We start from the raw sequence: 25,178 nt of genomic DNA, 5'->3' as shown, positions 1-25,178 counted from the left end.
GACCTCACCACAGCGCCATCGACACGACGTCTGTGTGCAGACTCATGACCGTCATGTCACACGTAGTAGAACACATGAGAGAGATGCTGGTTCATCACAGCCATAAATATGTTACAAATGAAGACATTTCACTATGTTCAGATACCGGATTTAGTGCTACATGTGGTATTTTAATAGAAAAGGCTGCGAGACAGTGTTTGGATCCCCGTTTTTTCATGTTGTCTGCAAATCTCAAAAGTGAGTGTTAAACTTTAACCTTACCTGTTCGCTGCAATAAAAATACAGATTTGTTAAAAAGTTATGTTTGTTATAACAGTAAGAATATGCTTACCTAGTTTTGCTATGAACATTTGTAATTGTCATGGTCCTGGGTTGCTGAATCAGTGTTTTGAGTTTATTTTCTAGTTTCTTCTGTTTTTGTATTCGCTCTTAGGGGCTGGGTCTTGTGTTTAGTGTTTCTGTTATCCCTCCCTGTTTCCTTTCCTGGTGTTCTTATTTTGAATGGTAAATGGCCTGGATTTATATAGCGCTTTACTAGTCCCTAAGGACCCCAAAGCGCTTTACATATCCAGTCATCCACCCATTCACACACTGGTGATGGCAAGCTACATTGTAGCCACAGCCACCCTGGGGCGCACTGACAGAGGCGAGGCTGCCGGACACTGGCGCCACCGGGCCCTCTGACCACCACCAGTAGGCAACGGGTGAAGTGTCTTGCCCAAGGACACAACGGCCAAGACTGTCCAAGCCGGGGCTCGAACCAGCAACCTTCCGATTACAAGGCGAACTCCCAACTCTTGAGCCCCAAGATTAAGTTAACTTTCGTTTATGTTTGAAATTATTGGGTTGATTTTTGTTTATATTTTTCAACGAAATAAACGCCAGAACTTAAAAGGCCGTGACACTGGTACTCATTTCTTGTCGTCTCACTGCCCTCGTTCTTTTCGCCTCCGTGCTCCCCTGGTTCATCTTCGCTCACTTCATCTGCACTTGGCTAGTTTTATTCTTCTTCGCTTGCACAGCCAAGACGAACTTCATGGAAAGTCCTTGTGGAGAATGGCTTCATCGAGCCACTGTTGGCCTCATTTGGTATTTCGACTGGTTTAATTTTGCCGAGGTGAAGACGCGGTACAGGACTGCGCCGTTTCACCGGTTTATACTGAGTGATATTTGCATCCTCTGTGCTGTGTGGTGCTGGAAGATGAGCACACATCCTCCTGATTTTGTGAAAGAGCCCGTGTCAGCTTTAATTATTGCTGCCAGAATCTCCTCCAATGATTACATCCCGCGGTTAAAGGATTTTTCTGTTGTTTATTGTTTAGTTTAACTCTTGTTAGCTTGCCACATTCTTGCCTTAGTACTAGCAACTGGGAAGATATGTGCTATTTAGCCAACTTCTGGTCTTACAGCGACCCCTTGTGGACCCTACTAATTATAGTATTACCTGTTTCTGTTTCCAGACAACCATGCTTATAGTCACCTATACTGCATCTGCCACAATTATAAGTGCATATCTGGCTGTATCACGGTTGGATTAATCATGGCAAGCCCTGCTGTAACCAGTTCTTCTGTGAAGCTTCATTAAAGACGGTGAACTAAACTCCTGGACTGCTGCAGTCTTTCTGACCCAAGACTTAGGCCAGACTTGTATACCCAGCACTTCCAGTTCATATATATTCTACACAAATGTTTATCAGTTGAAGAATCAGACTCCTTTTAAACATTATATTTGTACTAAATGTGTATGTAAATATGGTGTCTGTATATTTAATGCCTATATTTGTGACTGTGTTTCTGTTGTAGTTTATTCCTGTATGAATGTTAAATACTTGACTGAAAGTATTCAAAATGTATTTGCATTGCTTTACAGAAAAAGGGAAAAATCGTAGGACTGTGGGGGAAAGAGTGATTACCTCAGTTAAACAACTCGTGTAATTATATTAGGTTCATCTTTAAGGAACTCTGCATGTCTCCAAACAGCTTTGAATGTCTTTGAAATGAGAATAATACAAATAGAAAAAGAAAAAAAGTGGACACATGCAGACAAAGTAAAGAGATGAATATTCAGTAAGCTATAAAGATTCAAAGGTCTCTCAGTTTTTCTCAAATGTGTGTGAGGACTGCTTGTTTGTATTCTTGGATGCACTTAGTAAATCCAACAGCTCAGCTATTTGTTGTTTGTTGTTTTTAAAAGTTGCAGGAAGAACAAACTTCTTAAATAGTAAATGAAACAAAGCACAAATGCAAAGTTGTTGTTTTTTTTTCATTTTTAATTATTTTTATTTTTTTTCTGTTTTTTAACTCAAAATGTCCTGTTGTAACTGGACTTTTTGAGTTAAGAAACAGACCAAATCCCAACAACACTTCCCTCATGGTGCTTTATAATGTAAAGTCAAGACCCTACAATAATGCACAAAGACTCCAATCCCCTAGAGCAAGCACTTTGGCGACAGTGGGAAGGAAAAACTCACTTTTAAAAGAGAGAAACCTCCGGCAGACCCAGGCTCTAGGATGGGGTGGCCATCTGCCTCGGCCAGTTGGTGATGAGGGAAGGAAGTTGGGAGAAGAAGAGTAGTGATTTTTAACCACTCTGGTTTCAAAATTAAATTTAGAAAGCCCAATTGAAATGAATATTCACATGCACGTGTTGGTTCGATTTTAGCGTGCACATGAGAAAGCCCTAAAGATGATGTTTTGGCTCCTCAATTTTGCATGTTTTTTGAAGCTGCTGACGATTGCTTCATCCATTACTGGGTTTCTTGACCACATTAAGAGCATTGGAGAATCCCACCTGTCATGGAGTTCATTGTATATTGTCAGGGCGAGTTCTCCAATGTTCTCCAAGGACATTTTGTACTTTTTTGACAAAATTTTGTCCCAGATCTTCTGGAAAAGCCTCTCTACAATAAACTCGGATGCTACTGGATTCAGTGTCATCGTCTCATTTCCTTCGCTCATGGCGTGCATTACCAGATCTTTGGTCACATTTTTTACAACTTCCTTGTACTCTTGCCTGTCTTTAGAGACACTGAGTACTCTTGGTGGTAATGCCAAGAGGTGTTTGGTGAAGATTGAGACGGTAATATTGTCAAGCTGCTCCCTCAGATTAAAAATCAAAAGGTTTTCTTTGCAGTTGTGTGTGTTGCAAAGATCCTTGAGAATGGCCTTGCCCACATTAAAAATGCTGTCGTGGGATAAATTCAAGTGTTTCTCCTCAACTTCAGGCCAGATTTTCTCAATCAGACGATGGCTGATGCAGTTAGGAGTGAGGCGCTCTGTGAAGATCTTGTATTTGGAGGAGACTTTTTCTTTGGCCAGTAAAACCACCAACTGAATAACCCAGTTGACGCGCACCTTTTTCTGCAGCTTCAGTGTCTTTTCCAAAGCTGAAGCTGAAGCCCGATTGGTCTCATCTTTGAATACAAACTGCACTTCTTCTAACACTTGTTTTTCCTGTTCAGTTTGTCTCTTTGCGTCCTCTACCATTGTCTTCTCCTCTGACAGTGCTGCCTGTGCTTCATTCACTGCTTTTTTGGCCTCTTCACACTCTTTCTTTGCCAGTTTGGCCGTTTCTTCGAGTGCATTTTTCACTTGGTTCAGTTCAGCTTTTTCTGTGGCGTTTGAAACCATCAACTGAACAACTTTGTTGACACACAACTTTGAGGAGGAATCTGGGGTTGCCGTGTCGTTTTTCTCTGTCTTAGCCTCGGCTAATGGCTCTGTCTGCTCGTCCACTTTGTTCTGCATTTCTTTCGTGTCCTTCACCACTTTCTGCTCTTCTGGGACTTTTAAATTTTCTTCCTCCTCGATCTCCAGGTCGCCCAGTGTGCTCTCTGGCAGAGTGCACACTAATTCTGGTTTTGCTTGTTGGTCACTCGTTTTTGACATTTAAGCTACGATGTTACAAAGACATTCAAATATGACTGAGGGTCGCAGAACAAAATCTCATCCAGTGTATCGCTCGTGACTGTAAGAAACGTGCTGGTCCAATGTGGGTTTCACCTGCAATTTATAGACTTGAGTTGACTGTGACGTCACGGCCTGGTTCTCTTGCCTTTCATCTTTGAACCAGGCCCCGCCCACAACAGCGTTCCATATTGGCTCATTGAAAATAGGTAACGCCCACAAAGAACGGGCTGTCAGAGTTTCTGACGTCATGGCCCGACTCTCTCTTTCCTTTAATGTTTGAAAAAGGCCGAAAACCATTTTCACCACTTACGCAAAAGCTCTTCTCTGTGGTAGAAAACCTTTATTTTCCACGCTCTCTTCACTTCCATCCGCCTCTATCACGTCTTTTTGCCCACTCCCAGATTATTGCCTGTGGTCCTGTGGCTTACTCATAATATTTCAAACAAGCGGGCGAACTGATCTATTAATGTTTCCGACACACAGTTTACTTGAAACTGCGCTGATTTTCAACAATGAATAAATGACGTCTTCATTTTCTGTGTTATATATATATAATGAAAAAAGCTGAACTCTCCTCTGTTTAGAAAAGAACGCAATTTTTTAAATCAGCCTTAAAACCAACCACACCGATAAAATATATTTGCTGTTTTAATAACGTTTAATTTCCACTGTATGAGCTCATCTTGTGTTACATCCTTGAGAGAGAGACCTGCGGCTGCCTCCTTCCTTTGGCTCCTTGGGTGTCTTTATCTGAGCATCACTTTTGCTTCCACTATGACGCCCCTGGTAGCAACATTTAACTTTCAAGGCTGTTTACAATCAGAAAAAAAAGTCTCAGTTTTGAGCGTAATCAGCTCTTAGTTATTCTGACCTCACCACAGCGCCATCGACACGACGTCTGTGTGCAGACTCATGACCGTCATGTCATGCGTAGTAGAACACATGAGAGAGATGCTGGTTCATCACAGCCATAAATATGTTACAAATGAAGACATTTCACTATGTTCAGATACCGGATTTAGTGCTACATGTGGTATTTTAATAGAAAAGGCTGCGAGACAGTGTTTGGATCCCCGTTTTTTCATGTTGTCTGCAAATCTCAAAAGTGAGTGTTAAACTTTAACCTTACCTGTTCGCTGCAATAAAAATACAGATTTGTTAAAAAGTTATGTTTGTTATAACAGTAAGAATATGCTTACCTAGTTTTGCTATGAACATTTGTAATTGTCATGGTCCTGGGTTGCTGAATCAGTGTTTTGAGTTTATTTTCTAGTTTCTTCTGTTTTTGTATTCGCTCTTAGGGGCTGGGTCTTGTGTTTAGTGTTTCTGTTATCCCTCCCTGTTTCCTTTCCTGGTGTTCTTATTTTGAATGGTAAATGGCCTGGATTTATATAGCGCTTTACTAGTCCCTAAGGACCCCAAAGCGCTTTACATATCCAGTCATCCACCCATTCACACACACATTCACACACTGGTGATGGCAAGCTACATTGTAGCCACAGCCACCCTGGGGCGCACTGACAGAGGCGAGGCTGCCGGACACTGGCGCCACCGGGCCCTCTGACCACCACCAGTAGGCAACGGGTGAAGTGTCTTGCCCAAGGACACAACGGCCAAGACTGTCCAAGCCGGGGCTCGAACCAGCAACCTTCCGATTACAAGGCGAACTCCCAACTCTTGAGCCCCAAGATTAAGTTAACTTTCGTTTATGTTTGAAATTATTGGGTTGATTTTTGTTTATATTTTTCAACGAAATAAACGCCAGAACTTAAAAGGCCGTGACACTGGTACTCATCTCTTCTCGTCTCACTGCCCTCGTTCTTTTCGCCTCCGTGCTCCCCTGGTTCATCTTCGCTCACTTCATCTGCACTTGGCTAGTTTTATTCTTCTTCGCTTGCACAGCCAAGACGAACTTCATGGAAAGTCCTTGTGGAGAATGGCTTCATCGAGCCACTGTTGGCCTCATTTGGTATTTCGACTGGTTTAATTTTGCCGAGGTGAAGACGCGGTACAGGACTGCGCCGTTTCACCGGTTTATACTGAGTGATATTTGCATCCTCTGTGCTGTGTGGTGCTGGAAGATGAGCACACATCCTCCTGATTTTGTGAAAGAGCCCGTGTCAGCTTTAATTATTGCTGCCAGAATCTCCTCCAATGATTACATCCCGCGGTTAAAGGATTTTTCTGTTGTTTATTGTTTAGTTTAACTGTTGTTAGCTTGCCACATTCTTGCCTTAGTACTAGCAACTGGGAAGATATGTGCTATTTAGCCAACTTCTGGTCTTACAGCGACCCCTTGTGGACCCTACTAATTATAGTATTACCTGTTTCTGTTTCCAGACAACCATGCTTATAGTCACCTATACTGCATCTGCCACAATTATAAGTGCATATCTGGCTGTATCACGGTTGGATTAATCATGGCAAGCCCTGCTGTAACCAGTTCTTCTGTGAAGCTTCATTAAAGACGGTGAACTAAACTCCTGGACTGCTGCAGTCTTTCTGACCCAAGACTTAGGCCAGACTTGTATACCCAGCACTTCCAGTTCATATATATTCTACACAAATGTTTATCAGTTGAAGAATCAGACTCCTTTTAAACATTATATTTGTACTAAATGTGTATGTAAATATGGTGTCTGTATATTTAATGCCTATATTTGTGACTGTGTTTCTGTTGTAGTTTATTCCTGTATGAATGTTAAATACTTGACTGAAAGTATTCAAAATGTATTTGCATTGCTTTACAGAAAAAGGGAAAAATCGTAGGACTGTGGGGGAAAGAGTGATTACCTCAGTTAAACAACTCGTGTAATTATATTAGGTTCATCTTTAAGGAACTCTGCATGTCTCCAAACAGCTTTGAATGTCTTTGAAATGAGAATAATACAAATAGAAAAAGAAAAAAAGTGGATACATGCAGACAAAGTAAAGAGATGAATATTCAGTAAGCTATAAAGATTCAAAGGTCTCTCAGTTTTTCTCAAATGTGTGTGAGGACTGCTTGTTTGTATTCTTGGATGCACTTAGTAAATCCAACAGCTCAGCTATTTGTTGTTTGTTGTTTTTAAAAGTTGCAGGAAGAACAAACTTCTTAAATAGTAAATGAAACAAAGCACAAATGCAAAGTTGTTTTTTTTTTTTTCATTTTTATTTATTTTTTTTTTTTTTCTGTTTTTTAACTCAAAATGTCCTGTTGTAACTGGACTTTTTGAGTTAAGAAACAGACCAAATCCCAACAACACTTCCCTCATGGTGCTTTATAATGTAAAGTCAAGACCCTACAATAATGCACAAAGACTCCAATCCCCTAGAGCAAGCACTTTGGCGACAGTGGGAAGGAAAAACTCACTTTTAAAAGAGAGAAACCTCCGGCAGACCCAGGCTCTAGGATGGGGTGGCCATCTGCCTCGGCCAGTTGGTGATGAGGGAAGGAAGTTGGGAGAAGAAGAGTAGTGATTTTTAACCACTCTGGTTTCAAAATTAAATTTAGAAAGCCCAATTGAAATGAATATTCACATGCACGTGTTGGTTCGATTTTAGCGTGCACATGAGAAAGCCCTAAAGATGATGTTTTGGCTCCTCAATTTTGCATGTTTTTTGAAGCTGCTGACGATTGCTTCATCCATTACTGGGTTTCTTGACCACATTAAGAGCATTGGAGAATCCCACCTGTCATGGAGTTCATTGTATATTGTCAGGGCGAGATCTCCAATGTTCTCCAAGGACATTTTGTACTTTTTTGACAAAATTTTGTCCCAGATCTTCTGGAAAAGCCTCTCTACAATAAACTCGGATGCTACTGGATTCAGTGTCATCGTCTCATTTCCTTCGCTCATGGCGTGCATTACCAGATCTTTGGTCACATTTTTTACAACTTCCTTGTACTCTTGCCTGTCTTTAGAGACACTGAGTACTCTTGGTGGTAATGCCAAGAGGTGTTTGGTAAAGATTGAGACGGTAATATTGTCAAGCTGCTCCCTCAGATTAAAAATCAAAAGGTTTTCTTTGCAGTTGTGTGTGTTGCAAAGATCCTTGAGAATGGCCTTGCCCACATTAAAAATGCTGTCGTGGGATAAATTCAAGTGTTTCTCCTCAACTTCAGGCCAGATTTTCTCAATCAGACGATGGCTGATGCAGTTAGGAGTGAGGCGCTCTGTGAAGATCTTGTATTTGGAGGAGACTTTTTCTTTGGCCAGTAAAACCACCAACTGAATAACCCAGTTGACGCGCACCTTTTTCTGCAGCTTCAGTGTCTTTTCCAAAGCTGAAGCTGAAGCCCGATTGGTCTCATCTTTGAATACAAACTGCACTTCTTCTAACACTTGTTTTTCCTGTTCAGTTTGTCTCTTTGCGTCCTCTACCATTGTCTTCTCCTCTGACAGTGCTGCCTGTGCTTCATTCACTGCTTTTTTGGCCTCTTCACACTCTTTCTTTGCCAGTTTGGCCGTTTCTTCGAGTGCATTTTTCACTTGGTTCAGTTCAGCTTTTTCTGTGGCGTTTGAAACCATCAACTGAACAACTTTGTTGACACACAACTTTGAGGAGGAATCTGGGGTTGCCGTGTCGTTTTTCTCTGTCTTAGCCTCGGCTAATGGCTCTGTCTGCTCGTCCACTTTGTTCTGCATTTCTTTCGTGTCCTTCACCACTTTCTGCTCTTCTGGGACTTTTAAATTTTCTTCCTCCTCGACCTCCAGGTCGCCCAGTGTGCTCTCTGGCAGAGTGCACACTAATTCTGGTTTTGCTTGTTGGTCACTCGTTTTTGACATTTAAGCTACGATGTTACAAAGACATTCAAATATGACTGAGGGTCGCAGAACAAAATCTCATCCAGTGTATCGCTCGTGACTGTAAGAAACGTGCTGGTCCAATGTGGGTTTCACCTGCAATTTATAGACTTGAGTTGACTGTGACGTCACGGCCTGGTTCTCTTGCCTTTCATCTTTGAACCAGGCCCCGCCTACAACAGCGTTCCATATTGGCTCATTGAAAATAGGTAACGCCCACAAAGAACGGGCTGTCAGAGTTTCTGACGTCATGGCCCGACTCTCTCTTTCCTTTAATTTTTGAAAAAGGCCGAAAACCATTTTCACCACTTACGCAAAAGCTCTTCTCTGTGGTAGAAAACCTTTATTTTCCACGCTCTCTTCACTTCCATCCGCCTCTATCACGTCTTTTTGCCCACTCCCAGATTATTGCCTGTGGTCCTGTGGCTTACTCATAATATTTCAAACAAGCGGGCGAACTGATCTATTAATGTTTCCGACACACAGTTTACTTGAAACTGCGCTGATTTTCAACAATGAATAAATGACGTCTTCATTTTCTGTGTTATATATATATATAATGAAAAAAGCTGAACTCTCCTCTGTTTAGAAAAGAACGCAATTTTTTAAATCAGCCTTAAAACCAACCACACCGATAAAATATATTTGCTGTTTTAATAACGTTTAATTTCCACTGTATGAGCTCATCTTGTGTTACATCCTTGAGAGAGAGACCTGCGGCTGCCTCCTTCCTTTGGCTCCTTGGGTGTCTTTATCTGAGCATCACTTTTGCTTCCACTATGACGCCCCTGGTAGCAACATTTAACTTTCAAGGCTGTTTACAATCAGAAAAAAAAGTCTCAGTTTTGAGCGTAATCAGCTCTTAGTTATTCTGACCTCACCACAGCGCCATCGACACGACGTCTGTGTGCAGACTCATGACCGTCGTGTCACACGTAGTAGAACACATGAGAGAGATGCTGGTTCATCACAGCCATAAATATGTTACAAATGAAGACATTTCACTATGTTCAGATACCGGATTTAGTGCTACATGTGGTATTTTAATAGAAAAGGCTGCGAGACAGTGTTTGGATCCCCGTTTTTTCATGTTGTCTGCAAATCTCAAAAGTGAGTGTTAAACTTTAACCTTACCTGTTCGCTGCAATAAAAATACAGATTTGTTAAAAAGTTATGTTTGTTATAACAGTAAGAATATGCTTACCTAGTTTTGCTATGAACATTTGTAATTGTCATGGTCCTGGGTTGCTGAATCAGTGTTTTGAGTTTATTTTCTAGTTTCTTCTGTTTTTGTATTCGCTCTTAGGGGCTGGGTCTTGTGTTTAGTGTTTCTGTTATCCCTCCCTGTTTCCTTTCCTGGTGTTCTTATTTTGAATGGTAAATGGCCTGGATTTATATAGCGCTTTACATATCCAGTCATCCACCCATTCACACACTGGTGATGGGAGATGAAGACTCTGATTCCTGTTCAACATTAAAATTCTATACAAACCACAAGTACACCTAATATTCTAAAATTAAAATCTGGATTTCAAAGCTAGTCAGTGAAGACAAGCAAATATGCTGTCTCTTTATAGTCCCTGTCATGACTCTCTCCGCAGCACTTTTGATCCATCAATATTAAACAATTATTGATGCAGCGGATTGAGATGAAACCTGGCACACAGGTACAGTAGGTGTTCCAGAAGAGAAATGTGTTGAAAGTTGAACCTCAACTATTTAGGATGATTTTTAATGAATTTTTGAAAATTGCCATAATTGTAGTGTATTGGCTGTATTGGATTGAACAGAAGTTTGAATTAATTTCTGAGGAATTTTACAGTAAATTTGGCTGAAACTTGGCACACAGGTACAGTAGGTGTCCCATAAGAGAAATGTGTTGAAAGTTGGACCTCATCTATTGAGGATGATTTTTAATGAATTTTTGAAAATTGACATAATTCTATTGTACTGACTGTATTAGATTGAAGAAATGTTTCAGAGGAATTCTACAGTAAATCTGTCTGAAACCTGGCACACAGGTACAGTAGGTGTCCCAGAGAAGGAATCTGTTGAAAGTTGGACATCAACTACTCAGGATGATTTTTAATGAATTTTTGAAAATTGACATAATTGTAGTGTATTGGCTGTATTGCATTGAATACAAGTACCCTTTAATTTTTGAGGAATTCTACAGTAAATCTGGATGAAACTTGGCACACAGGTACAGTAGGTGTCCCAGAGGGGGGGATGTGTTGAAAGTTGGACATCAACTACTCAGGATGATTTTTAATGAATTTTTGAAAATTGACATAATTGTATTGTATTGACTGTATTGAATTGAATATAAGTTTCCTGTAATTTCTGAGGAATTCTACAGTAAATCTGGATGAAACGTGGCACACAGGTACAGTAGGTGTCCCAGAGGAGGGATGTGTTGAAAGTTGGACCTCAACTATTCAGGATGACTTTTAATGAATTTTTGAAATAAACATAATTGTAGTGCATTGACTGTATTGCATTGAATTTGAGTTTACTGTGATTTCTGAGTAATATTACAGTAAATCTGGGTAAAACCTGGCCCAGAGGTAAAGTAGGTGTCCGAGAAGAGGATTGTGTTGAAAGCTTGGCATCAACTTTTAAGAATGATTTTTAATGAATTTTTGAATATACAACCAGACTGTCACGATGGCTGTATTGGGCTGTTCCATTGTAATTTGTGTGCGCGCGTGCCACTGTTCACGCGCGTGCACGCGTGCGCGAGTCTAGGCTTTCAATCAGGATATAAAGCGAAAAGGCGCTACCGTAAAGACTGGTGTAAAAGCGCAAGGAAATTTATGCGGCGGATAGGAGGCGGCTGGGTTGACCGCGGCTCACAAATGACGGCTCACTTTACCGCAGTGAGAAAAAGGGGAGTGGAAAGGTACAAGTTGTCATCGAGGAAAAACGGGAGCTGGAAGCATGTAAATATAATAATAACCACTTCAGCCAAGAAGAGTGCCTGACGAGCCCAGTTGTAAGTAAGCTATTAAGACTCGACTGTACACCGTGTTAGTGTTTTCCTCCGAAAACAATAAGTTCCGTTGGAGCAGTCTTTCAACGCCTCTCTCTGTCTCTGGCAAGCAGAGTTGACCCACACAACAAAGTAAAGCTATTTTTCGGCTATGAGCCGACAGGGACTCCGCCGTATCAGTCAGAGGTCCCTTTACTACAGTTCGGAGTCGCGGACCTTCAGTAATAGTAATAAATCACACAGCAATAGTACATTCACGTTGTTGTAAAAAGCATGATAATATATTAAGTATTCAGAATACGTTACTGTCATTGAGTAACGTAACGGAATACGTTACAGAATACATTTTAGGGCATGTATTCTGTAATGGAATACATTTTAAAAGTAACCTTCCCAACACTGGTTGTTTGTCACATTAAGATGTAACTTTCCAAAACATTTAGCAGCGAGTTCCACAGTTAACGCCACATTTTGAAAATCCCATTTTCATAAGTGTGTGGTGCAGACTGAGAGATTCATAAACTTGCAAACTGGAAAAAGTTGGGTATCGTTACTTGTCGTTAAAATGGACTCAGCAGCAGCAGGGCAGGATAGCTGCTGTAGTTAGCCTTGGCAAACATTAGACACGACAGGGCGGCTGCTGCTTTTGATGAAATATTCAAACACAGCAGTTCACTTGTGTCCTGTTGTTTGTGGCAGGCTTTGTGTTAGCATATCCATCTGTGATTCTTCCACATAGCCAAAATGATTACAGTTCCCCGGGAAACACTGCTAGCTAGCATTACAGTTGTCTGCTCCGTTGTAGTTGTGAAGACCTTGCAGTAAGGACACCCCATACGAGCAACTTCAAGTTATCAGCTATCCAGCGGAAGTCACCGGGTCTTGTATTTCTTTGCAGATCCTGCATTGGTAGTTCGAGTTAGCTAACAGTTGGCACATTCGCAGTACACGTAGCAATTTCATCAGTATGGCTGACTGCAGATCAGTTGTCTTCTCTTCTGTATGTCTGCAGCCCAGAACTGATTCTTGATTACAGGTGTTAGTAAACACGACGAAAACGCTGTAAAACACACGTTATGATGCTTCAATCAAAAACGTTTGAGGCAGTGAAGTAATATTTACTTGCAAACTTGAGTATTAGATTCATCAATGAAAAAGCTAATGTTGTTGACAGGTGCTGGTGTAGGAGTGCGCCGGCGGGGAAACGGATCCGCAATGCTGAACCCGACCAATGGTGACCCAGGTCACGTTGTTGTGAACTACGTGGAGGAGTATTTGGACCTTGTGGAGTCCCTTCCTTTTGACTTGCAAAGGAGCGTGTCCCTCATGAAGGAAATTGATGCCAAGTATCAAGGTAAAGATTACTCTTTCATGTAACAACTGTGCCTAAGTCAAATAAGTTTAAGTGTATAAATAAAAACTACTTAGTCAATATTGGTATTATTAAAAAAGATTGAGGGCAGCCTTTTGAGTAGGACAATTTTCCACACAATGACGAAAAAAAGGGACAGAGTTGCATTGAAAATACAAAGACCCCTGTCTGATTTTCTTCTTCTTCTTTCATTAAAATGCACTGACAGCAAATATTACATAATATGCCTCTCCTCAAAGCATTCCTTATGGTTATCTTTATGCCTTTAGTGTGGTGTTAGTAGCAGTCTCCAAGGCTTAAGTGTGATTTGAGTGGTCAAGCCTGAAGTTGTTTTATGCCTACCAGACAAAACCCAGGGAGAAAAGTAAAACTGTCTATAATTCCGATTTGTAATTAGTCGGTGGGCGGGTATTAGTTTTCAAACTAAGCATAACACACATTCTTCTGGGATTTTACGCTCTCTTAGTGGTATACGTGTCGCTTAATTGTGTTTTTCTGTTAGTTTGGAGGATTAAAAAATATTTTTTTTGTTGTCAGGCTGAGACAAATGGCTAAAAAATGCCAATGTGGTCTTTAAAATCTGGACCAAAAACATGATGATGATGATGATGATGATGATGATTATAATTATTAGCTGAGAAATAAATATTCATTCACTTTATGCCAATGGCCTGCCTAAAATGTAGACTGATATTTGTAAGAAAGTAAAAAATATTCAACAATCATGTTTCTGCTTCGATCGAAACATGTGATCTATTCACAATAAATATAACAATAACCAGAAGAAAGTTAGATAAACAGTTACAGTTACAAAATATTTTAATTTATGCATTAAATCTATGAATTCAATTGTAGTTTTAAGGGTGATATTATATTTGTTTAGAAATGAAGACTTGATAAATAAAAATAGGCTACACTTTCTACGTAAAATAATTTTTTTGACATGCTTCTAAAATTATGTGTGTATGGAATCTCGTGCCTGACAGTTCACGTGTGTTCGCCTGTTACCACCTCTACACTTTCATAGTGCATAGTAGGACTGACCTCCTGAAGAGTTCTTTATGGCAGAGGGGTTGAATAATGAGTATTAAAAAATACAAAACTTCTAAAAACAGAGGCAAACAGACGGTTATACTTGCAATATGGCTGGAAAAAAAACTTAAAATCAGCACAAATAGATGAAAACTGCAAATAAACTTAAAAACATCTGCACCTTATTACTCTTCTGTGTGTATTTTGATGTGTGCTTCATTTTATTATGGAGGAGGGCTTGTTTCAGAATCCGGCCCTGCTGAAGCAGCGCATGCTTAAACCTGCTTCCGGTTTGATGGCTCGTCGACAGCAGATTTCACCCTCAGCCCACTTGGATGTAGGAGTGTCCGAGCAGCCTTTAAAGGCATCACACGCTTCCTGTAGTACTGCGCTGGGTTATAGGGCGCCTCATGATCAGGCTAACTTGCGTTCACTTGTCGGCGTTGAAGCGCAGCTCCAGTTTAGGTAAGGACAGCTGAGTGCCACAGAGGGCTGTGCAGCCCGTGATAAAGCTCCGAGAGTGGGTGACTGCAGTCAGACAAACAATGAGAGCATGCCTCAACAGATTCAAGCGCTCGCTTTTTGCTCGATCCCAGTTGCACTGTCGCTTATCGCCGCCTTGGCCTGTTTAAACGAGAAAGGTAAAAGAGACTGACGTTATCTCAAAGTTTTACTTCATTAAAACTTAGCTTTAGACTGTAACGTTAGGTGAGCCGTTAGAGTCGTCCAGTGCTCTCCGTGTTGGCCGAGCAGCTGACAGTTTGGCTCGTTGTTGAGGTGAGGTGGGTCTCTAGGACCCCGCAGAAATGCGTTCGCGGGGCGGGGGACCAGGCGGAGAAAGGTGAAGTTAACCTCAAAGGACTGATCAGAGGTCAGTTTGGACATTTACTCGATGTAGTGTTACCGCTTGAAAACGGCTCTTGTAGCCGATCTCCTGTCGGTTTATCCCAGAGCTACGCATTTTGACGACACGAATGAGATAAACACAGAAGGCTAGGCTTTTAGCTAGCTAACAAATAGTTTGACCTGCACACGTTGTGATGATCTTCAAGTTTAAGACCAAAATTATTACCCCGGCTGGTCCTTCTGAGCTAGCGAAATGGCCGTTTGTCGTTGTTTGGGCTGACGGTGGTCCGCGGCATTGATGCGGCTGAGCGCAGAGACCCAGAGCAAACGGCCGTCATAATCCGCAGTGTCAACATCTCCAATCAACTTATTCCCCGGGGGTGGAGGTTACGCCGGGAGACGGCCTGTTTTGGATCAGCTATGCAAGCGAACACAACGCGGGGCTTCCTCTGGTCGGACGTGGAGACGAGGACGCTGCTGAACATCTGGGGAGAGCAGGACATCCAGGCGGCGCTGGATGGAAACTTCCGAAACAGCTTCGTGTACCGCGACGTCTCCCGGAGGCTGGGAGCCATGGGGTTTGAAAGGACGCCCGAGCAGTGTAGGGTGCGGATCAAGAGCCTCAAGAGGCAGTACTTGTTGGCGAAGGAGGGCAATCTGCGGAATAATGGGCAGTATCACAAGATCTGCAAGTTTTATGACACCATGGAGAGGATTTTGAGTAACCGGCCGAGTCTGGACGCCCAGGAGTTTATAGACAGCGGTGCGGGAGGAGAGGAGGCCGTCGATGGCCCGGAGGAGGATGGGGAAGATGCTCAGGATGCTTACTCTGAGAGCACAGGGGAGTGTCCTTATCCCGCTGAGACTGAAGTCAAGTTGGAATACCCAACTGTTCCCATCCCCATTCCGGTTAAAGTGACAGTGGGGAATAATGGTGAGTCCAACCTTATCCACTATCACTTTTTCGTGGCTTTATCATGTTTCAGTGCCTCGAGTGTGACTCGAGTATGTGTGCTAACATAATGTCACACCCTTCTCCACTTCAGGGACTTGTGCGAAGCCGCCTAACACCAGCCAGTCGGCCAGCTGTTTGTCAGCCAGAGCGCCCAAACGGCCCAGGAAGCGACGCGCCAATTTCCCCATGGAGAAGCTGATGGAGCAGTTCCTGGAGCAGAGCGCCCAAGCCGAGGACAACTTCTACCGGATGGAGGAGCAGCGCTTGCAAGCAGAAGACCGGCGCCGGGAAGCTGAGCATGCCCGGGAACTGCAGATGCTTCAGATGCTTGGCCAGATGTTCGCCAGCATCTCCTCCTCCGGCTCAGCATCCGCTCCGTCCAAGACGGCGAATCCTGGCCGCGCTCCGGTCATTTCCAGTACCTCCCCGTCGCATACACGTGGCCACTCCGGTCATCCCAAACGCCCTTCGCCCCAGACAGACTCTCTCACACAGCAGAATCCATTTCTGAGCGCAGACCCTCAGGCGTTAGGTATTTAGTTCCGGCGCTACGCGTGAAGCCTTGATGTGGAGAGAAACCTGAAGGCAGATTAGCTGTAACGTGAAAGATCACACTCAGTTATTATTCTTATTTTGGATCGTGTTAGTGTGTTTTTGTTGTCGACCACAGTGGTTTGAAACTAGCTCGTACGCTGAACACTCTCACTTTGTTTATCTCCTCAGTTTTTGAGCGCTTCTACGGTTTGGGCTCCACGTCGCACAGAGGTATGGAGGATGACATCCTGCCACTGGTAAAGAACATAGTCCCTCCGCTGACATCCAAAAAACACAAGGGACAAGATGGACGTATTGGGATCATTGGAGGATGTCAAGAGTATGTTGCATAAAAGATTCCTGCATGATTTAAAAGAAAAAAACAAATTCAGTGGAACATTTGCCCTAATTTCTCTTCATCTCTAATCTCTAAAGCTACACTGGAGCTCCTTACTTTGCTGCCATCTCTGCTTTAAAAGTGGTAGGCAGTAAAGCTTGACTATCAATTTTGTCCATTCATTTTTAAAAAAAAATTTTCTAATTGTATATACATTTTTTTTCTCATCTCCAGGGGGCTGACTTGTCTCACGTGTTCTGCACCAAAGATGCTGCAGTTGTAATCAAATCATACAGCCCTGAGCTCATAGTCCATCCAGTTCTGTAAGTACAGAGCCAATAATAATCTTTCTGTAGGATTTGAAGTAGCTGGTAGCAGTTGGATCATTGAGAGTGCAATGGTGTGTATTTATTAGCATTATGCACTGGTATTTGTGTTGTAAAGGCTCACCTTCTAGCACATTCACTTCACCAGATGCACCTTGTTTCTTTTCCTCACCTTTGATTGGGTGTGGTGCTTGGCCTTAATTGCACTCACCTGTCACACATTATATGTCACACAGTATATAAGGACTGCACTCACCTACCCCTCACTCTTTCTTCACTCCCACATGGGGCGGCAGCTGAGGTGAGTTTCTCTTTGAGTCTCCTGAGTTTCTCTTTGAGTCTCCTGAGTTTATGTATCATTTTGAATTACTTAAATCATACTTTATGTCCTTTTTAGAGAGAGCAGTCCATGTGTGTCTTTGTTTCCTTCCTTCTTTGCCTTATTTATTTGAGAATAAAAAGAGAACCCTGAGAATAATTCTGGCTGCTTTTTCTTATTCTAACCGGATGAGCCCATGATGCTGATTGCTTCAGCCCTGAACCTTCCTTCCTTCAAAACAATTTGGATGCATTCACAAATGTTACACAGTGTGTAATTGCAAGCAAAAACATCAAAGTTTACCCAGGCTTTGTGGCGAGGCATAAGATTTTCAAAATAAATAGTTGCGCACGTCTTCTTTTTTTGTTGTGAGTTGTAATGTTATTTGGAGCCAAATTCTGCATTTCACTATCATCACTCTACTCCGTTGTATTAAACGTTGCGTGTTATAATTAACACGCTGCTTTCTCACAATGATTCTGTAATCACTGTCCTAAATATTTAAATTTCTGACATTTGTCAGATCATGAACAGGTAGTGTCATAATTCTGGGTATTCTGTCAGTGTGACAGTACAAACCTTCACAGCTCACGCTTACTTGTCGTGGCTGGAGCGGCTTGGGAACCTTACAGTAACATTAACGACTGCGTTTCAGTTTGGTGAGCCTGTGCCAGTGTGCTCTTAGAAAGCCATTATTAGCTTGTTATAGCAAAAAAATGTTAAAAGGCTCATTTCTCTACAAGAGGCACTTACAGAAAACATTAACATCGACTGCTTTCTATTTGTTTGCTCACTTCAGAGACCCGTTACAGTGTTATCAGTCTTCACTTTGTGTGTGTGTGTGTTTTCCTTGCAAACTAATTGGAAAATTTGGGATTAATTGTGCATTCCAGCATGTCTGACAATCTGTGTGTATGTGTGTGAATGAAGGGACAGTCCTAACGCAGTGGAAGAAATAGAAAAATGGCTTCCAAGACTACACGGACTTGTGGTGGGACCAGGCTTAGGAAGAGAAGACTTATTATTGAAAACAGCAAAGGCACGTGGAGCACATTCATTCTTCCTTGCGCTTAACACAGTCTCGGCTACTCTGCTAGATACTTCTGCATAAGCATGGCAGACTAGTCTTATTGCTAGCACTTGTTATAGCACAAGTGTTACTGGTGGCTGATAAATTACTACTTCTTTTTTTCCCCCCACCCCAACGGAAGGCTTATTAAAGACAGACCCTGTGCTCTCTCTCTCTCTCTATTTCAGGAGGTCATTGAGAAGTCGAAAGCAAGAGATATCCCCATAGTCATTGATGCAGTAAGTCTTGATAAAATAAAGTCCCAGATGTGGAGCGGAAGGTGTTTCATTTGCTAAGTCATACATAGTGTGTGTGATCATTCTTAACAGGATGGATTATGGCTGGTTACACAGCAACCATCTGTTATCCAAGGGTACCAGAAGGGCATCCTTACGCCTAACTTCATGGAATTCACTCGATTGTATGAGGCATTGGTAAGTTTCTTGGCACAATTCAGTCCCACTCACTAGTTGACAGCAAATAACATGTGATCCTCTATGCTGATGTGTGTCTTTTTACCTTGTCTGTGTGCATTAGCACCATGAGCCCATGGACAGCAGTGATTATCAGCGGAGCGTCATGCAGCTCAGTGTAGCTATGGGCAACCTCACCTTGGTGCTGAAGGGGGAGCAGGATTTCATCACAGATGGCAGCAAAGGTTGGCATCAAACAGAACGTGCTTTAATTTCTTCCGGCTGATCGTTCACTCTGTTTATTCTCAGATGCTTCGGAGCTCCTTTTGTGACGCTGTGTCGTGTGCTGCTGTTTGTAGTGTACTCATGCAATTTAGAAGGCAGCGGGAGACGATGCGGTGGACAGGGGGATCTCCTTTCTGGATCTATGGGAGTGCTGGCACACTGGGCCCATGCTGCTTCCACAGCAGGAATGATCAGAAGGTGAAGGCATGATTTTTGCTTTTTGTGCTATGTTTGAATGAATGTATAGGCCAAGCTTTTCAGGGCTCAATGGATAAAAAATAGTTTTTTTTAAAAATATATTTACACACATTACCTACAGAGTGCACTGATTTACATGCTGAGAGTGTATAAAAATTATCACCAAACGTTCTGACCACTTCTCACGATGATTTTTTGGCTTTTCCTATGTAATGAATGCATAAAGTGTGATGTTGCACAGAGAAATGTACGTGTTCACTTTATTTGGATGTATATTCTCTCTTTTGTTTCCCCTTCTTCTTTCCCTTTGCTCCCCTATAGTATGAATCCATCAGTGGTTGCTGCATTTGGTGCTTGTTCGCTCACCAGGCAGTGCAACAGTCAAGCATTCCAGCGGCACGGCAGGTCCACCACCACGTCAGACATGATCCAGGAGATCAGCTCAGCCTTCAAAAAGCTGTTCGAAAGCTAAAAACAGTCAGCGATGCAAACAGTTGTAAAAAGAGAATAAATTTTACGCTCCTAACGTAACCTTTTTGGGATTGAAAGAAATGTTCTTCTTTAGCTGAATTTTAATGACTGATTTGAACCCGGAATCGAAATTTGGTGCAAAATATACACACTGACATGTTGTTTGTGTTGTGTTTAATGAAAAAGTAACAAAAAGAAAACCACTAGTTGAATAATGAATGCCTTCACCAAGCCCACCAAAGAGACTGAGACATTAGGATGAATGGGCTCACACTAAACCAGAAACCTGTATACGTTTTGAAATAAATTATAAATGTGATTTTGTTTGTTTGTTTCGACAAAGTTCTTAAAAGCCATCATGGAAGTATTACTGGGTGAGTGACTGCAGAAAACGTGACTTTTATAGAGTCAGTGGGGAATATTAACTTGTAAAGTCCATGAAAACCGATACCTGCTGGACAACAAAGTGTTTTGGTTGGTTGCAGCATCGTAAACCTAAAAGCAGAAGAGTGAGGCGTGTGTGATTCGTGTAAAGTATGCGGCGCATGCGCATAGCTGAATTAGCCGACAGCTAGCTCCGTTGTTGCGAGTCCACCGTAGTTACACACACACACGCACTACCTAGCGTTAGCAACAAGACCCACAGCAGCATCACAGAGTCTGTAAGGTTAACTCGGAGTATTCACAGGTAAGTTTACTCACCCTCCGCTTATATGGCAACTGAATGTGTGTGGCGAGGTATCTGCTCTGTATTTCCGTAAGGATTGGAGCTGAATTTCGTTTAGTATTGTTATAAGCTAGTCGGCTAATCCAGCTAACAGACACGCCGAAGCCAACGCGTAAAGACCACTTTAAAGTGCCAAAGCAGTAAAAGACCATTCTGTTTGTCCGCGTCGTGTTAGCTAGAATTGTCCGTAAATGTTCAGTGGGTGCTTAATGTGTTGAAGGTGAAACGTATTCACTTCGGTGACCGTTGTTCAAAGCGTTGTTTGTCACATTAAGATGTAACTTTCCAAAACATTTAGCAGCGAGTTCCACAGTTAACGCCACATTTTGAAAATCCCATTTTCATAAGTGTGTGGTGCAGACTGAGAGATTCATAAACTTGCAAACTGGAAAAAGTTGGGTATCGTTACTTGTCGTTAAAATGGACTCAGCAGCAGCAGGGCAGGATAGCTGCTGTAGTTAGCCTTGGCAAACATTAGACACGACAGGGCAGCTGCTGCTTTTGATGAAATATTCAAACACAGCAGTTCACTTGTGTCCTGTTGTTTGTGGCAGGCTTTGTGTTAGCATATCCATCTGTGATTCTTCCACATAGCCAAAATGATTACAGTTCCCCGGGAAACACTGCTAGCTAGCATTACAGTTGTCTGCTCCGTTGTAGTTGTGAAGACCTTGCAGTAAGGACACCCCATACGAGCAACTTCAAGTTATCAGCTATCCAGCGGAAGTCACCGGGTCTTGTATTTCTTTGCAGATCCTGCATTGGTAGTTCGAGTTAGCTAACAGTTGGCACATTCGCAGTACACGTAGCAATTTCATCAGTATGGCTGACTGCAGATCAGTTGTCTTCTCTTCTGTATGTCTGCAGCCCAGAACTGATTCTTGATTACAGGTGTTAGTAAACACGACGAAAACGCTGTAAAACACACGTTATGATGCTTCAATCAAAAACGTTTGAGGCAGTGAAGTAATATTTACTTGCAAACTTGAGTATTAGATTCATCAATGAAAAAGCTAATGTTGTTGACAGGTGCTGGTGTAGGAGTGCGCCGGCGGGGAAACGGATCCGCAATGCTGAACCCGACCAATGGTGACCCAGGTCACGTTGTTGTGAACTATGTGGAGGAGTATTTGGACCTTGTGGAGTCCCTTCCTTTTGACTTGCAAAGGAGCGTGTCCCTCATGAAGGAAATTGATGCCAAGTATCAAGGTAAAGATTACTCTTTGATGTTTACATTTGTTTAGGTTTCATAGTGAAATAATTTATGTGTGTGTATGTGTGTGTGTATATATATATCTATATATCTATATATATAGATATATATCTATATCTATATATCTATATATATATAGATATATATCTATATATACAAAGTAATACAAAAGATTGCAATGATTCATTTTTCTTACTTTTCAACCTGTAGTCATGCTGCTGCTCCGTCTGTTTTAATGAGGGTTAAAAAAAAGACTAACAACAAGTATACTATTGAACATGGGGTGTATTTCTGTTCTGTTCTTATCTTTTTTTTTTTTTTTTGGTCAGATGTTCTGAAGGAGCTTGATGATGCTTATGACCGGTATCGCCGTGAATCTGACTCCCTTCAGAGGCGCAAGCTTCAGTTGTCTATTCAGAGGGCGCTAATTCGCAGTCAGGAGCTTGGAGATGAAAAGATCCAGATTGCTGGTCAAATGGTACGTGGAAGAAAAACTGGACAAAAAAGTAGCTTTTGGGTCTTAATGTGTGTATTGATGAATCTACGTTACTCTTCTTCTGTGACAAGAACGCTTACCCTGATTAATGGGTTTTATGGATCTTTTGTATCAGGACTGAATGAGCTTTATGTTTACATTTTTTGGAAATCTGTTGTAGAAAGAAAGAAAAAAAAAAATCTAAACATTTACAAGACTCCAGCAGTAAACATTAAATAACTCTATTGTAGATACAAGCTAGGCAGTTACCAGAAACACAACACTATGTTTGACCTTCCTGTTTGGCATGTTTGGTATGTCAAAGTTCAGTTGGGTTGTGTTCCTTTTGTGATACATAATTAAAGTGGATAGCTTTGATAATAATTTCTCTATGAACATTCACATTTATATATATATATTTTTAAACTATTTTCAGGCTCTTGCCTTTATATGGATAGCACAGTAGCGATAAACAGGAAATGGGGTACAGAGGGAATGACATGCAGGGAAGGACAGATACAGAGCTGCTAAAATCCTTTTAGTCCATCTGGCACGCATCCCTCCCTCTACAAACACAGGTTTACCCTGTGTAAACCTGTTTATAGTAACATTTATAAGCCCCTAGACGTCAGCTAAGCCTAAACTGCTGAAAGCATGAACTTCTTTCTAGTTAATTCAGCAAAGAAGGCAAAATTTATGTTCAACAAATCTTAATCAGAGTTGGCTTTTTAAAACGTACAGTGCATCCAAGGGAGCTACAGATTGTCTCTTCACAAAAACATAAACCAAAAAGGATTTAGGCTTCACGATGATTAATGAGAGTCCTTTAAAAAGCTTTTATTCGTGCAAGTTCAAGCAACATGGCTCATGTGTTTTCAGGTTCAGCTGTTGATTGGCTCTGTCGGGGCACAGACATGGCAGATACTGATGTAGTTTGGGGTTTCTCACATAGATTTGTATTCAGGATTATTTAAGTGTGATGGTTTAGTCTACATTGTCAAATAAATTAGGTGAACTTGGAAAAAATAAAAAACAAAACATGAATGTTCTTTCTTTTTTCCAGGTGGAGCTGGTTGAGAACCGAACGCGACAAATAGACTGGCATTCAGAACTACTCCTTTCCTCTCAAGAAATCCCAGAAAGTCACATTCCTCCGGCCACCTCCATGACAACCACTGCATCGTCTTTGATGTCCTCAACATCAGCTACAGTTACTGTGGGCAAACCCAGTCACCACGACAAGAAGCGTGATGAGGTCACATCATCTTCAGGTGGTGGAGAAAAGGCGGGAGGGAAACGCTCACGACGTCAGAAAAATGGAGAAAATCGGGAAAGCTACGGGGGTCTGGATCATGCTGAGGAAGTGGGAGTGGGGGTGTCTCGGGAAAAGAAGGCCAAAACATCTTCCAAGAAAAAGAAAAGGTCAAAAGGAAAATCAGAGAGAGAAGTGTCTCCTCCAGACCTGCCCATCGATCCGGATGAGCCAACATATTGCCTGTGCGAACAGGTGTCTTACGGCGAGATGATTGGCTGCGATAATGACGAATGTCCCATTGAGTGGTTTCATTTCTCCTGCGTCGGGCTCCATCATAAGCCTAAAGGCAAGTGGTACTGCCCGAAGTGTAGAGGCGAAAACGAGAAGACCATGGACAAGGCCTTAGAAAGGGCTAAGAAGGAGAGAGCCTACAACAGGTAGCTCACCTGGCCCCATGAACATTCCTGTGTGAAAAATTTAATTTTATCTATATTAGCCTTCATTTCCAGTTAACAGTTTGCTAAAAAAAAAAAAAAATCCACGAAGAGAGGGGTGTTGTAAATAGTTATTTTTGTAACAGCTGTGTACCTGAGAAACGAGAATGCCATCTCCTGGTTGTTTACAAACAGTAGCTGTAGTACAGTACACAACCATGTGCATGTTTGTAACAAGCTGTCACATCATCCCTCTTTGTGTTCATCTTGCATGCAACATCACAAGCTTAACTATATAAACTCAAATAAAAAAACAAAGTAGAAACATGAATTCTGTGTTCTTCAACACTACTTTATAGTCAACACTCAAAGTTCACTGTGTGATGATTTCAGATGCATCATTTTCTGTAATCATTGATCTGTAATTACAACTGAATTGCGGCTTACTGCATTTCACTAGAACATTGTACAAGAGCAACATGGATGCTACTTTTATGATAAAATGAGATGTTTAAAATGTATTTAATGAGTTTTAGGTAAAAGCTAATGATTCTCCAGTATTGCATAAAGAACTGTCAGTTGAGAGTGCATTTTAACTTATATTGAATATATAATTTTATTTTGCTGTTTCAACAAAGATCTCAAAATAAGACCATATATAGTGGATTTTCTGGCATCACCATCTCTAGAAACAGATCTTATGAGAACTTTAGCTTTACTGTGATCCACTTTCCCAGACAAGGCCTGATTTAGACTGACTACGAATCTCCGTAGAGCCTACGACGTACCCTACGCAAGTGGCCGTTGTTGCTACGAGCATTTATGCTCAAACCTTGGAAAGTAAAATAACTTGTGCACTAACAACTTGAAAGAAAATGCATGTCCATACAGGGATGACTTTGCCTTTTTTTTTTTATTATTTACAAGTACTGGAAAAGGTGACATGGGGGACAACCAGTGCAAAATCTGTACATAATTTCAGTTGCAGGTTTCTTATATACACAAGTGAACGGGAAAGTGAATACACTCCGTCATGCATGTAACAGTTCACAACACAGCAAAGGACATGGTGTAAAGGTGATTTAGTTGTAGTCTGTGATAATCAGGCTGCTCAGTATCTAACTGCCTTATGAAAATAAACTGACAACAAATCAGGCTCACAACAGAAAAGGACCCATGACTTAACGATGTACCCTCTTGAGACACAAAACAATTAATCATGGAGTTAT

The 25,178-nt window shown here is 41.7% G+C and overlaps 2 protein-coding genes across 5 annotated transcripts in view; both read left to right on the top strand.

The window, feature by feature from the left end:
- The window catches only part of LOC106676152 (ATP-dependent (S)-NAD(P)H-hydrate dehydratase), a 31,572-nt gene extending 11,408 nt beyond the window's left edge, over positions 1-20,164 (top strand). The window contains exons 1-11 of one of the 4 annotated variants that reach the window (XM_024805547.2): positions 14,755-15,872; positions 15,985-16,425; positions 16,617-16,767; positions 16,863-16,908; positions 16,999-17,087; positions 18,340-18,448; positions 18,667-18,717; positions 18,808-18,912; positions 19,016-19,136; positions 19,251-19,374; positions 19,696-20,164. In XM_024805547.2, coding sequence (XP_024661315.2) covers positions 15,359-15,872; positions 15,985-16,425; positions 16,617-16,767; positions 16,863-16,908; positions 16,999-17,087; positions 18,340-18,448; positions 18,667-18,717; positions 18,808-18,912; positions 19,016-19,136; positions 19,251-19,374; positions 19,696-19,846 — 1,902 coding nt within the window. In that variant the 5' untranslated portion in view covers positions 14,755-15,358 and the 3' untranslated portion in view covers positions 19,847-20,164. Of the gene's footprint in view, positions 1-12,862; positions 13,043-14,219; positions 14,558-14,598; positions 14,734-14,754; positions 15,873-15,984; positions 16,426-16,616; positions 16,768-16,862; positions 16,909-16,998; positions 17,088-18,339; positions 18,449-18,666; positions 18,718-18,807; positions 18,913-19,015; positions 19,137-19,250; positions 19,375-19,695 lie in introns of those variants that run through there. The other 3 variants (XM_024805548.2, XM_024805550.2, XM_024805549.2) reach the window with 3 other exon arrangements.
- Positions 20,165-20,308: 144 nt separating this feature from the next.
- ing1 (inhibitor of growth family, member 1) lies at positions 20,309-24,280 on the top strand. Its single transcript, XM_004551355.6, has 4 exons — positions 20,309-20,533; positions 21,602-21,781; positions 22,115-22,263; positions 23,324-24,280. Exons 2-4 carry the CDS (start codon positions 21,643-21,645, stop codon positions 23,954-23,956), a joined length of 921 nt encoding a protein of 306 aa, XP_004551412.1. The 5' UTR covers positions 20,309-20,533; positions 21,602-21,642; the 3' UTR covers positions 23,957-24,280.
- Positions 24,281-25,178: the final 898 nt, after the last annotated feature.

This window comes from Maylandia zebra, linkage group LG16 (assembly GCF_041146795.1).
Source record: "Maylandia zebra isolate NMK-2024a linkage group LG16, Mzebra_GT3a, whole genome shotgun sequence".
Taxonomy (NCBI): Eukaryota; Metazoa; Chordata; class Actinopteri; order Cichliformes; family Cichlidae; genus Maylandia; species Maylandia zebra.
This window is presented reverse-complemented; position numbering and strand designations above follow the sequence as displayed.

Bases quoted from the DNA above. Each gene is read 5' to 3' on its own strand.
- ing1 (XM_004551355.6), top strand. From the start codon at position 21,643: ATGCTGAACCCGACCAATGGTGACCCAGGTCACGTTGTTGTGAACTAT. The intron at 21,782-22,114 runs GTAAAGATTACT...TTTTTTGGTCAG, and splicing joins AATTGATGCCAAGTATCAAG to ATGTTCTGAAGGAGCTTGAT. The intron at 22,264-23,323 runs GTACGTGGAAGA...TCTTTTTTCCAG, and splicing joins TCCAGATTGCTGGTCAAATG to GTGGAGCTGGTTGAGAACCG.